General features: G+C 35.2%; 2 protein-coding genes across 2 annotated transcripts; one reads left to right on the top strand and one right to left on the bottom strand.

Moving 5' to 3' along the window:
* Positions 1 to 1,526: 1,526 nt before the first annotated feature.
* Positions 1,527 to 8,386, top strand: LOC18094109 (phosphomevalonate kinase, peroxisomal). The gene is made up of 10 exons (XM_006368278.3): positions 1,527 to 1,741; positions 2,111 to 2,261; positions 2,438 to 2,535; positions 2,775 to 2,884; positions 2,979 to 3,031; positions 3,453 to 3,821; positions 4,777 to 4,881; positions 5,450 to 5,677; positions 6,806 to 6,928; positions 7,922 to 8,386. The coding sequence occupies exons 1-10, from the start codon at positions 1,734 to 1,736 to the stop codon at positions 8,186 to 8,188; spliced, it is 1,512 nt and encodes a 503-aa protein (XP_006368340.3). The 5' UTR covers positions 1,527 to 1,733; the 3' UTR covers positions 8,189 to 8,386.
* A 244-nt stretch (positions 8,387 to 8,630) lies between these two features.
* Positions 8,631 to 10,866, bottom strand: LOC18094108 (pentatricopeptide repeat-containing protein At1g31920). The gene is made up of 2 exons (XM_024587647.2): positions 10,554 to 10,866; positions 8,631 to 10,460 (listed from the first exon to the last, which is right to left on the bottom strand). Exon 2 carries the CDS (start codon positions 10,457 to 10,459, stop codon positions 8,651 to 8,653), a length of 1,809 nt encoding a protein of 602 aa, XP_024443415.2. The 5' UTR covers position 10,460; positions 10,554 to 10,866; the 3' UTR covers positions 8,631 to 8,650.
* Positions 10,867 to 12,668: the final 1,802 nt, after the last annotated feature.

Below are 12,668 nucleotides of genomic sequence, written 5' to 3'. Positions count from 1 at the left end.
TGAGGAACGCTAATTGATCCTCCCATCTGAGGAGGATCCCAGAAGGGCATATATTTCACTTGACACATTGCGAAGTGCCAAAGAGACACACTGCCACCATCCAGCACATAGGTTATTTAACTTTTTAAAACTCCATCTGCACCTTATAGACTGTGTTTGTTGTTGTTTTCTGGCTCATTTTCATGCTTAATTAGGGTTTAGTTCCTGTAAGAATATGTGATAATCCAGCCCTAGAACAATTTTGCGTTTTCATTCAAATCTTTGCACCTCAGAGACCTGGTCATTTTTTTCCTGTAATGTGACTGCTTGCTTAGTACTGGCATCCTGCACAAGGCCACTTTCACATTTTCTTTTGAAAAATTCATTTTTTGTTCACTTTTTTTGTTCTTCCATGAGGATCACATTAGTTGTGACGATTGTTTTACCCTACGTTTACATTTTCTGCTAGTTTTACATTTCAGGAAACAAGCATGATTGTCCTGCATTATTACTCTGTTTGCTCTTTTGAAAAAGAAATTAGTGATAAAAATAGGCTGTGTAAGAACATGCTTAGGGTGAATTTTCATGTTTTTAAAAATAATTTTATAAAAATAATAAAAATATTATTTTAAAATAAAAAATACTTTACAAAAACAACTACTATTATTCTCTCAATATACTCTTAATTAGTCGCCTAAAAAAGTTGAAGCCCACGATCCACAAACAACAGCTTCCTTCAACAAATAAAAGTCAACCCTTTTAGTTTGGTAAATTCTACTATATGTTGTTCAAAGTTCAAACCTTCAACTGAAATGTAAAAGGGTGGTTAAAGTCAAGAAACTAATGCACAAAAAAATAATTTGTGGAGAGGTCAATGGTCAACCCTAGCCGAATTCTATGAGAGGAGGCGGCCCATTAAATTTTTTTAGGATAAAAGATGGGGAAAAAATACAGACATTATGTATTGAAAATGCCTACTTAGTTCTGAAATGTTTTTTTTTTTAATATTTTTTTTATATTTTAAAACTATTTTAATATGCTAATATTAAAAATAATTTTAAAAAATAAAAAATTATTATTTTAATATATTTCTAAATAAAAAACATAAAAATCTACTTTATTTTATTTATTTTAATTGTTTTGAGCAACCACCCTATATTTCATGTTAAAGTATTTATAATGAATATTCAAGGAAATTTAATAATTTTTTTAATGCTAATTACTCCAAAATTTAATTTAAAAAATAAAATAAAAGGAACAAACGTCATTAATCATTAGACTACCCTTAATGTCATCTTAGGAGCTCTCAACTTTTCATACTAAATTAATTTATTACTACTAAGTTATGAAAATTAATTAATTTGTCTTGATATTTTCTCAATTAAATCTCTTTCCAATTAGATATTGCTCAATTACACACAGCCAAACTAATAAGAAAATCGTTTGAAGAGGGACTCGATTGATAATGAGGGGATAGTTTGAGGTCGTATTTAAATCCTTTCCGCAGTTATATAAACTGTACAGAGTCCAGACAAAGCGGGTACGTGGCCCTGTAAAAAAGAATTCTTGACGTCAAAACCAACGAAAGAGCCAACTGCCAAAGTGCGTTTATACAGTGGAAGTTGAATCTCCATATCTCCTTCCTTTTCAGTTGCGTTGCCTCTCTCTCCCTCTCTCCCTCTCTCTGGTTCACAGCATTTCACTTTTAACTGCACCTGTATCAGATTGCAAACTTCAAAGAAGCTAGCTTTGCTATGGCTGTGTAAGTTCGATTCTCCGTGCTTCAAATATTATTATCCTTCCCCTTTACTTCAATGACAGGTTCTCCTTTGTATAACCACAAAAAAAAAAAAAGAACAACCACCCATGTTTTTATTCTCCTTTTACTACTGAAAGAGTTCGAATCGACAGTGCTTAAACATTGATATTATTACTATGATATAGAAGAAAACACTAAGTAGCGAAGTATGATTTCTCTTACCTTTGTTCCTGGTCAACCCGGTAGATAGAGGCTCTTTACTTTGTATAAATTTATTTTTCTGTGGTTGTTTGTTGTTTTAAGCTAATTCTTGATCTGGGTTTTTTGTTAGTTTTTCTTATGAGATTGGTGTTGTTGATGTTAATACAACAGAGTTGCTTCTGCTCCTGGTAAGGTTTTGATGACTGGGGGTTACCTCATACTGGAGAGACCTAATGCAGGGGTTGTTTTAAGCACAAATGCTCGTTTCTATGCTATTGTTAAACCTCTTTATGATGAAATCAAGCCTGATAGCTGGGCCTCGGTGAGTCTGAGTCTTTCACCTTTTACCCTCTTTTAATGTTCGTTTGCTCGTGCTTGTGAGATTATACTATTGAAGTCTCCAACCTTGAAAATGGAATCTGTCTCTGCTTTTTTCAAAAGTAATGTCATCACAGCGTTGGAATGCTTTTTGAATTTTTTTTGTTTGATGCATGTCAGGCTTGGACTGATGTTAAATTGACATCTTCCCAACTCTCCAGAGAAAGCATCTATAAATTGTCACTGAAGAATTTAATGCTTCAATGTGTTTCTTCAAGGCAAGTTCTTTTGTGGACTGTTCTATGTGTTTGTGTTTTACTGTCATTTGAGATCTCTGACAGTCCTTGTATCGATTCATTTCAACTGTTCCTGCATGTATTTGATTATGCATACTCAGCACTAAACATGGTTAAACGGTTATCTAGAAAGATATCCCTAGGCAAGATGAGCCAATGTGCAATTTTTTTAGGCAAATATACGGTTGAATGAATAGTTTGGTGTTGGTACTGTATTTTAGTGAATCGAGGAATCCTTTTGTGGAGCAAGCGGTACAATATGCCGTAGCAGCTGCACATGTTACATTTGACAAAGATAAGAAGGATGCCTTGAACAAGATACTGTTGCAAGGTAATGTTTGATGCTTGTGTTTTTTTATCTTTTATGCCACAATTGACCATTAGAACTTCAATTAACTAATGTTTTTACTGGGCTAGTGATGCAGGTCTTCATATCTTGATTTTAGGTTGCAATGACTTCTATTCATACAGAAATCAGGTATTTACCCTAGCTTTGCCTTTTCCAGCTACTGTATCATTTACACAGATATAATTCTGGTAGAGCATGTTTATATTTTGCTCATGTGCTCCTCCATAACTTTCACTGCTCTTTTGTTCCATCCTCTCTTCTAAACAGTTTTTCTTTGACCATGATACACCATAACTATCAGTTAGATTGGACGTTAACACATTCAATTTGCTTTTGCATTCTAATACATATGGTTCAAATTCCTTTACAGAAGCCAATGATTTTTATTTCATAAAATAAATTGCAAGAAAAAAAATATTTACCTGAGAATATGTAAGTGTTTCATTCTCGAGAATGAGTTTCTCGTCTAAAATAAAGGATGGTGGTTCAAATATTTCACTCCATGCTTTCTATTATAATATTTTGTCGATGTGGTTACCCTTTTTCAAAGATTGAAGCACGTGGACTCCCTTTGACACCAGAAGCATTGGCAGCTCTTCCTCCTTTCACATCAATTAGCTTCAATGCAGAAGAAAATGGACAAAATTGCAAGCCTGAAGTTGCGAAAACTGGATTGGGTTCATCTGCAGCAATGACCACTGCTGTGGTTGCTGCTTTGCTTCATTATCTTGGAGTGGTTGATCTTTCATCCTTGTCTAAAGATGAGCGACCTGTAGATGTTGATATGGTGCATATTATTGCCCAAACTGCTCACTGTATTGCACAAGGGAAAGTTGGAAGTGGTTTTGATGTCAGTTCTGCAGTTTATGGCAGTCACCGTTATGTCCGCTTTTCACCAGATATTCTTTCTTCTGCTCAGGTCCCTCTCTCTCCCTCCCTCCCTCCCTCTCTATCTGTGCTTCTGATGATTGGTTTCATGGTATCATTTGAGAGATAATCATATGATTGCATGATCATTCTCTTACTGAATTTGAAACTCATATAAAGAGATTAAAATTTTTTCCGCAGGCAATTGGTAGAGGTGAATACTGTTGATTTGTTGTTTGCTTTCTTTAATATGTATTTACTGTCAATCCCATCTTGGGTTTGAGGTTTGTATGGCTTCTTCAGCAATTGACATGTAATGTAATTGCCTAAAGTTGAGCAAAGGCCCTTCGTCTAGCACCCTCCCTTTTTCTGTATTTATGCATATCCATATCACCATTAAGGTGTGAAGAGTTTTTATGATATATATTTATATCAAAAACTGGTAAGTACACAAGTATTTTGGATGCTAGGCAGACTTGACTTTGTAAAAAACCTTCCAGTGATTAAGTATAGCTGTTTTCTGCATGATTTATTTTCCATTCTTCCCAAATTTTCTTGAATCTGGTCTATATGATATCTAGACTTGGGTTTCCAGACCTTGTAATAGATTGAAATAATAAAACCTTGGATATAAAAAAAAATAAAAAAAATCCCTCATCTTGTATTAGATTTTAGCACAAATAATTTCGTGTGCATTTCTTGAGGCAAGGTTAAAGGGGCTTGAATAAATGACAAAGTTTACAGTTCTCAAAAGGATATGTGAAAGCAGCACACCTTCAGGTTGCAATAATTGAACTATGTTTGCAAGTGTCTCATCATTATGCAGATCTCTACCAATTTTTGGAAAAGTAAAATTAATAAGCATGCATGCTATTGTGGATAAAGATGTTATTTGTTCCTGAAAAATGCATCCCTGGCTTTCAGAACAATTATATGCAAAAACTTGAGAGAGTTATGCTACTTTCACTAGAGTTCGTTCCCTTAACACTCCATGTAAAATGTTGCAGGATGCAGTGAAAGAAATACCGTTACAGGAAGTCATGGCTTCCATCCTGAAGGGAAAGTGGGACCATGAGAGGACCAAGTTTTCTTTGCCCCCATTGATGAACCTCGTGAGCATCCTGTCTTATACCATTGATGATTCCTTGTATTTGTATGATTGTAGTTATGCTTTTGTTGACAAATATGTAGCTGTCTTATCATACATTATATAGATATGTGGTGAAAGCCTTATTTCAACTCTAGTTTTAAGAATCTACAATAAAAAAAGGAAAAGAAAAACTCATTAAATCTCACTTTTTCCAGAAACATGCCTCCTTCTGTCTGCTTTTGAACACTTTTTATGTACTATGACGTGATTGCGAAGTATAATGAATTTGTCCTCATGTCATCCTGTATTGTTGATATTGATGAGAAGCTTGCTCTTTGGTTTATTACACTATAGATGTGAAGATTCTATGAGAATAGTAATGATTAAAGGCATGTATGAACAAACCAAAGGAGCCAATCAAAAGAAACTTTGATTTTTATTTTCAACAAATATAGGATGGAAAAGGAGCAATTTTCATCGCAATTTCCTTTTCCTTTTCAAACAACAATTTTGTGGTTTCTTTAGGATTTTCACTTTTTGCAGATACCTTGGTAGCTGTTTTCTGACAATAATTATGCTGCTATCCTAAGTTATTAGGAGAACCCGGGACTGGAGGATCATCCACGCCATCAATGGTAGGTGCTGTGAAAAGGTGGCAGAAATCTGATCCTACAAAGGCCGAAGAAACATGGAGAAAGTTGTCAGAGGCAAATTCAGCACTTGAAATCGAACTCAATATTTTAAGCAAGCTTGCAGAAGAAAATTGGAATGCATACAAATGTGTAATAGACATTTGCAGCAAGCAAAGGCCAGAGAAGGTATTTATTGTACTTGTTTTTGTTCAAGCACTAATAAAACCCTGGCAACTTTTTATTGATTGTCTGGGCTTTTACGAATTTATGAAAATTGATTTTCTGGAATTGTGAGATATCCTTGTAGATTGCGTTATTTGTGAAATACAAATGAGTGAAATTTTTTGATTTTCTACATTTATTTGATTTTTATCATTCATGTAGAGGTTGCTTTCCTCAAGGAAGGTCACCTACTATTGTTATCCTCAAGTCATTTGTAGGAATTCTATTAAAGACAGGTAATGGAAATCTATGGGTTTCTTATGTTCTGAAACCTGCCTTTGTTAATTTTGTCCTGATAAATATTCATTTTCAATTCAATAAAGCCTTAAAGGAGTCATTGTTACATTGTCAACACCACAATAATGAATAAACAGAACAGGAAATCTGGTTTCCAAGCTTTGGATATGGTGTTAGGCACTGGTTTATCATATATTTGAATCTTACTTGTCAATAAACAAATAGGTAAATATAGAGTGGGAGTTTGAATTCTTTTGGGGTCTCCTAAGAAGGTCCTTGTCTTCTACTCTTCTTCCTTGTTTCTTGGTTGTTGAAGTCTAGGGAAGTGACTTTCTGCTGGACAATAATTTAATATCTGGTACTCAGTAGTGCTGTTCTTTTCCATTATCACAGTTGACATGTCATCATATCTTTCTCTGCTGATGTTGCTCTGTACTTTCCTATCAATCTTAGCCTATTCCACATTATCCTCTGAAGATCATTAGTATCTTTGACTAAATAGTAGGAGGAAACTAACTAACAATGCACTATTATAGGGTTCTTTCAGTTTTTCACAAAATGAGTTTAACTATTCTCCAAAGAAATGTGTTGTATCTAAAACACAACTGATCTAATGACAAAGGGGGACATGAATAAAACAGTTCTATGCTTTTTTGTATCATGTCTAGTTACATTAGTTTCATATTGTTTATGGAGAACCATGTGTAAGCAGCCAATTTCTTCATTTACTATGTCGAGTTTTATTTATCCTGTTTTCTTTGACCTTTATTGTTTGGTGCTCCTTCTGTACCGTGTGAGATGTTTTTTGTCCTCCTAGAGTTGATTTTGATATAATGTCATGAATTGCCTGAACAGTGGATAGAGCAAGCCACTGTACCAAGCCAAGAAGTAGTTTTCAAAGCGTTATTAGGAGCAAGAAGCACCATGTTTGAGATCAGAAATCATATGCGCCAGATGGGTGAGGCTGCAGGTGTCCCGGTAGGTTTGTTTCTCTTAATTTGAGGACTGTCTCTTTTTCCTGAGTTAAAACTTTCCCAATTTCCAAGTGAAATGCTTATGGATATGACAGGACTTGGACAATAATTTTGTTACTATATAAACATCAATGTTTCTGAGTAGCACGTTTACTAATTTAAATACCAACTAGCTGTAGTAACTTCACCAACATACTCATGTTACTAGCAACTGAACCACCAATGTATTCCTCTCCTTTGGCTACTCTCCTGAAATATTGATTGACCCCCCCTGCTATGCCATGTAATGGTTTGAGTTTAGATGGCTTCTGCATGTGTCATGCTGAATGTTTGATGCAAGAGTTCTCAACACTTCTTATAGTTGGGCAAAATGATATTAGTAATAATCATTCTGCTGTCTTATCAATATCACACTCAAATATGCATTCCAACGCATCTACTTTTACTCTATAGAGGATTTCTTGGGTTAGCTTTCCTAGCTTCTCTAGTAGTTCATTATCCATTCCCTGCACTGGATGCCTTGTGCCAGCATCCACGTGCTATTCTTGAACTGAAGAAGAGGGCACATTTTTGTGCCCTGAAAAGTGAAAACATTTTGAAGTTGCAGAATGGCTATTGAAGAAAGCTATTTATAAACGTTCAGTAGAATAGATATGGTGAAAGAAAATTGTACTCATAAGATCCTATGCGTTATAAGCGAGTGAGATTTTAATATCAAGTGCATAGACAAGTTCCTTTGTTACCAAATATAGCTGTCCACAAAGTTTGTATGCAACTTCTGGCTGGGAAATTCCTGTTCCTATAGGAAAACATTAATAAACAGCAACTTCATAAATCTGTTGTGAAACGCAAACAGAAGATGTTGTGCGCTTGTGCTGGGTTCTCATCTTGCTTCTCTAATAGAACCAAATATTAATTTAATTAGATTCTTTAGATTTTCAGCTTCTTCTTTTTTTTGTATATTAAATAATCTCTTTTAAACTTTCTAAATTTGCAGATAGAGCCTGAATCACAGACTCAACTTTTGGATGCTACTATGGGCATGGAAGGAGTTTTGTTGGCCGGAGTTCCTGGAGCAGGAGGCTTTGATGCAGTCTTTGCCATTACGTTAGGGGACTCTGGCAGCAATGTTACCAAAGCTTGGAGCTCGCTCAATGTTCTGGCCTTGTTGGTCAGGGAAGACCCTCATGGTGTTTCTCTAGAAACTGGAGATCCCAGAACCAAGGAAATCACATCAGCTGTTTCCGCAGTTCAAATTGAGTGAGCTATATTTGTGATAAGTTAGGTCTATCATCTTAATGGTAGCAAATGTGATTTAGAAAGATTTGCTTTAGACGTTGTGAACTTGTTCAGTTTGAGAAGGGTTAAAAATGAAAGAAACTGATGAGCAATATCGAAGTAAACAGTATCACTTGCAATGCCTTCCTCCAATAATATACGATAGAGTGGCATTTTTTTTCTCCGTTTTTACCTGTTAGCTTACTGATATAGAAAGATTTCATTTGTTTACTGAAATTTGACATGTCTTCTACTTCTAAACAGGTGTATTCATTCATAAAAATTTTCGCAGCCTTTTCTTGAATTCAGCAAATCTACGGACCACCAACTAAGCTCTTTGTATAACACATCATTGTAAAATAGGGGAAGAACTGTTTGAAGATAGCTGAAAAAATAGAAATATTTTAATGGATAAGACAAGACTTGGATTAAAAAAAAAATTAATGATTTACCAATAATCTCTACAGGAGCATGTTCCATCTTTAAAATGGTGGAACCGATTTCGATCTCTTACAGTAATTTCTCTTTGATAGATGACTGAAATTAACTTGGTGTATGTGTGACAGTCGTTACACATCCTGAGGTTTCTAGCTATTCTAATGGGAGCGCCCTGAGATGTATGTATAAGTGCAAAAGCCATGGCCAACTTTTGACTATGAGCTTTCAACCTTTGCCTCTTCTCTTCTTCATCTACATCAAACAATACTTGTGATGTATCTGGAGAATAGCCTTCGAATTTCAACTGCCATTCCATCTGGTGAATCATCTCGTATATGCCTTTGCATTGAGGGTGTGACATGTCTTGTGAAACAAACTTGTAAATTTTCCTCTCCACCTCTACCAAACTAAATCCAGGTGTCTGAATGAAACCCTTGCGAGCCATTTCTGTCCGAATCTTAGCTACATCCTCCCATCTTTTAGCTCTTGCATACATATTTGATAACACCACATAATCACCAGGATTACTTGAGTTCAATTCTCCTAAGCTCTTAGCTGCGATCTCCCCAATTTCCAGGTTATGATGGAATTTACAGGCACTGAGTAGGCCTCGCCACACGACTTCATTTGGCTTGATTGGCATGCACCTGATGAGCTCTAAAGCCTCATTAAGCATCCCAGCTCTTCCCATGAGGTGAACTATGCAGCCATAATGTTGAATTGTCGGCTCAATCCCATGCTCAAGTTTCATTCTGTTAAAACACTGCAAGCCTTCATCAACAAGGCCAGCATGATTACAAGCACTCAACACACCCAAATAGACAACATCATCAGGCTTCAGTCCTTCTTCAAGCATATCAGAGAAAACCTGTAGAGCCTCCATTCCGCGTCCGTGCATTGCAAGCCCTGTGATCATTACACTGTAGGACAATTGGTTCTTCTTCACCATTCTTTGGAAGAGAGATAATCCTTTCTCTATACACCCGCATTTCACATACATGTCTATTAAGGAAGTTTGGACTATTACATTCATCTCCCGAATGTTCCTTAACAATGTTACGTGTGTGCACCTCCCCAAATCAAGAGCACCCAAATGGGTACAGGCAGAGAGAACACTGACTAGGATGCTCTCTTCTGGCCTACAAGATCCCTCCCTACTCATCTCTCCAAAAACTGATAAGCACTCAGACCACATGCCCAAACTGGCGTGAGCTGCTATAATAGCACTCCAAGAAGCAACATCTCTACGATCCATGTGCTCAAAAACAGAACATGAAAGTTCTATCTTCCCACACTTGCCATACATGTTGATCAAGCTATTTTGCACAAACAAATCTCCTTCAAGTCCACGCTTAAAAATATACCCATGAATCTGCATCCCCTCCTCTATTGACCTTAAACTGGCACATGCCTTAAAAAGAGCGGGATATGTAAAATTATCTGATTCAACTCCTCTCTCAAGCATCTCATAATAAAGAAACAAAGCATTTTCCATATTCATAACATTTACGTATCCTCTAATCATGGTATTGAATTCAAAAGTACCCGGTTGATCGATTTGTCGAAAAATTGAGCATGCATAGTCCATGCTGCCCCAGTCTGAGAGAGCACAAGTTGCCACAAGATTGCTTGCACAAAAGGAGTTCTCCCACTTGAGGACTTGAGCATGTACTTGCTTGAATTCTTCCATGTTCTTGCACCTCTTCATAAGAGATAAACATTCTTGCTCTTTTAACTTCAAACTCAATCCTGTGGTTTGTGTAGGAGCTTCTGGTAGTGACAAAAAACGGATTTTCTGAAGGACTGGAGTCCCAATCATCCTGTCATCCGCACCATAATATAGCAATCAAGATTTTATAGTTATGCAAAGCAGACTTAACAACGAAGTAACAAGAAAAGTATCTTGTACTGACCATCAAGTTGGCATTTTTAATATGGAGAAAAGATGGACGATTTATGGGGCGAACTAGGGAGTGGGTGCTGTTCAGATGGCCAAAAAAGAAGTGTGTGGAGGAGGGTGGAGGAAAGAAACACGAAAAGTGTATGAGAATTAAGTTGCAGGTTCTTAGATTCTTGAGGCAGGAAATAGTTACAGTTGTAGAGATGCTGATCTTCAGCCATGAGATTTGAAGAGAGACTTCCAGCCAGAAAAATGGTGTCAGCTCATGGGAGGTGTGGATTCTGGATAGGATAATGTTTGGGAAGTAGTTGGGTCTCTTAGATTGCTCCTATAGGCCTAGGCAACCCTTATATCTCCCAAGTCAGCACTGCGGACCCATTTCTCTTTTTTTATTTTGTTTCTATTCAAGTTCAAATATATTTTTAGATTAGATAATCTCTTTTATGTATTTATGAAAATATTTATCTACAGCACCAACCTACTCATACATTGCAAAATCAGTCAGTTATGCATTCCAAACCATTAATTGTAGCCTTTTTGCTTGATTGATAATCTATTGATACCCATTGATGGCTAGATGAAGAAACCCAGAGAAGCTTCAATGCATGTAGATTGCAAGATTATCCCTTGAGTTCAAATTTGGTTTAGTATTAAATTGTTCAGTTTTCATTCTATCAACGGTAGAGAAGTGAAATCCCAATCTCTCTTTTTTTTTACTTGTTCAATTAATTAGCTAGAAACAAAGATTATGAGAGGGGAAGACAGCTAGTTCAACTAATTTTACTAGTCTTGCATTTGAACTTGCCGAGTCTCCATAGGCTTTTTATGCCATGGTTGCAAGAGAAAGATACAAATCTGCTCAATCGAGCTCTGTACACTGATAGCATTTCCTCTTCAAAAAAAAATTGATACAGATCTGGTCAAGAGAAAAAGCGAGTTATTGGTCATTCTCCCAAGATTGTGCTTGAACAAGCAAATCTCAAAGTTGAGATTGTTGATGGAGTTACAACAGTGAAAGAGAGAAAATTGTGTTCTCACTCTAACAAAGGGTTTTGATACAAACAAATTGTTGAAGAAAACTAGGTCTTTGGATTCTTGCGCCGTCCAGTCCTAGTAGAATTTGGTGGTGATTTTCCAAACCTCTCTTCACCATTTACAAAACGTGTAGATGTGCCATGCCACATTTCAAGTAATTACTAATATTTATTTTTTCATATTTTTTATGCATAAATCTAAGTCCTTTCACAGTGAAAGAGATGAAGAGGGAGAAGGGAAGATGGAAGGGGGGAAGAGATTGGGGGATTAAAAATGACATTTGTTTGTTTGCTTGTGTTATATTATGTACGAGAATAAATTTATCTTTTATTTTATTTTAAATTTTAAGTTAACCAATAATATGAAAGGTAATTTTTAAAAGAATAAAGGTAGAGTAAAAAAAATAAAATAAAATATAAGAGGTTTATACTCAGTGTAATTATCCCTTTTATTTATCAAACTACGAAGTTTAATCACCAAATAACATAATACTAACGAGTAAAATTGAAAAAAAAAAATCTGAGTCAACTTGAGTTGATTTACTAACTATGTGATCATAGCATATGAATGAGATAACCAATAGAAAGAAAAGTGAAAAAAAAATACGAAGATCAATTCTTAATAAATCAAATATTGAAGGATAAAATTGAAAAATAAAATAAAATGATCTAAAAATATCAAAGTCAACCTGTGTTAATTTTCAAAACTCATAATCTTTATCATAAGCTTGAGACTAGCCTTATAAAAGTTAAATCCTAAGAAATAATGAAGCATAATCCTCCATAAAAAAAAATTTCAATTGATGAATTTGAAAAAAAATGAAATTAAAATAAGATGAAAAAAAATAGATTAAGACCCTGTTTGTTTTTATGTTTTTAAAAAAATTGATTTTTTTATTTTCTACTTGCTTTAAATTAATATTTTTTTTATATTTTTAGATCATTTTAATGTGCTAATATCAAAAATAATTTTTTTTAATATTTTTTTAATACATTTATAAGAGAAAAATACTTTGAAAATTAATCGCTACCACACTCTCAAACACACCTTAAATTATTTTGAATAAGGACCAAATTAGACAGGTAAAAATATT

Source organism: Populus trichocarpa, chromosome 1 (assembly GCF_000002775.5).
Source record: "Populus trichocarpa isolate Nisqually-1 chromosome 1, P.trichocarpa_v4.1, whole genome shotgun sequence".
Classification (NCBI taxonomy): Eukaryota; Viridiplantae; Streptophyta; class Magnoliopsida; order Malpighiales; family Salicaceae; genus Populus; species Populus trichocarpa.
The sequence above is the reverse complement of the archived record's forward strand: the minus strand, read 5'-3'. Positions and strand labels throughout refer to the sequence as shown.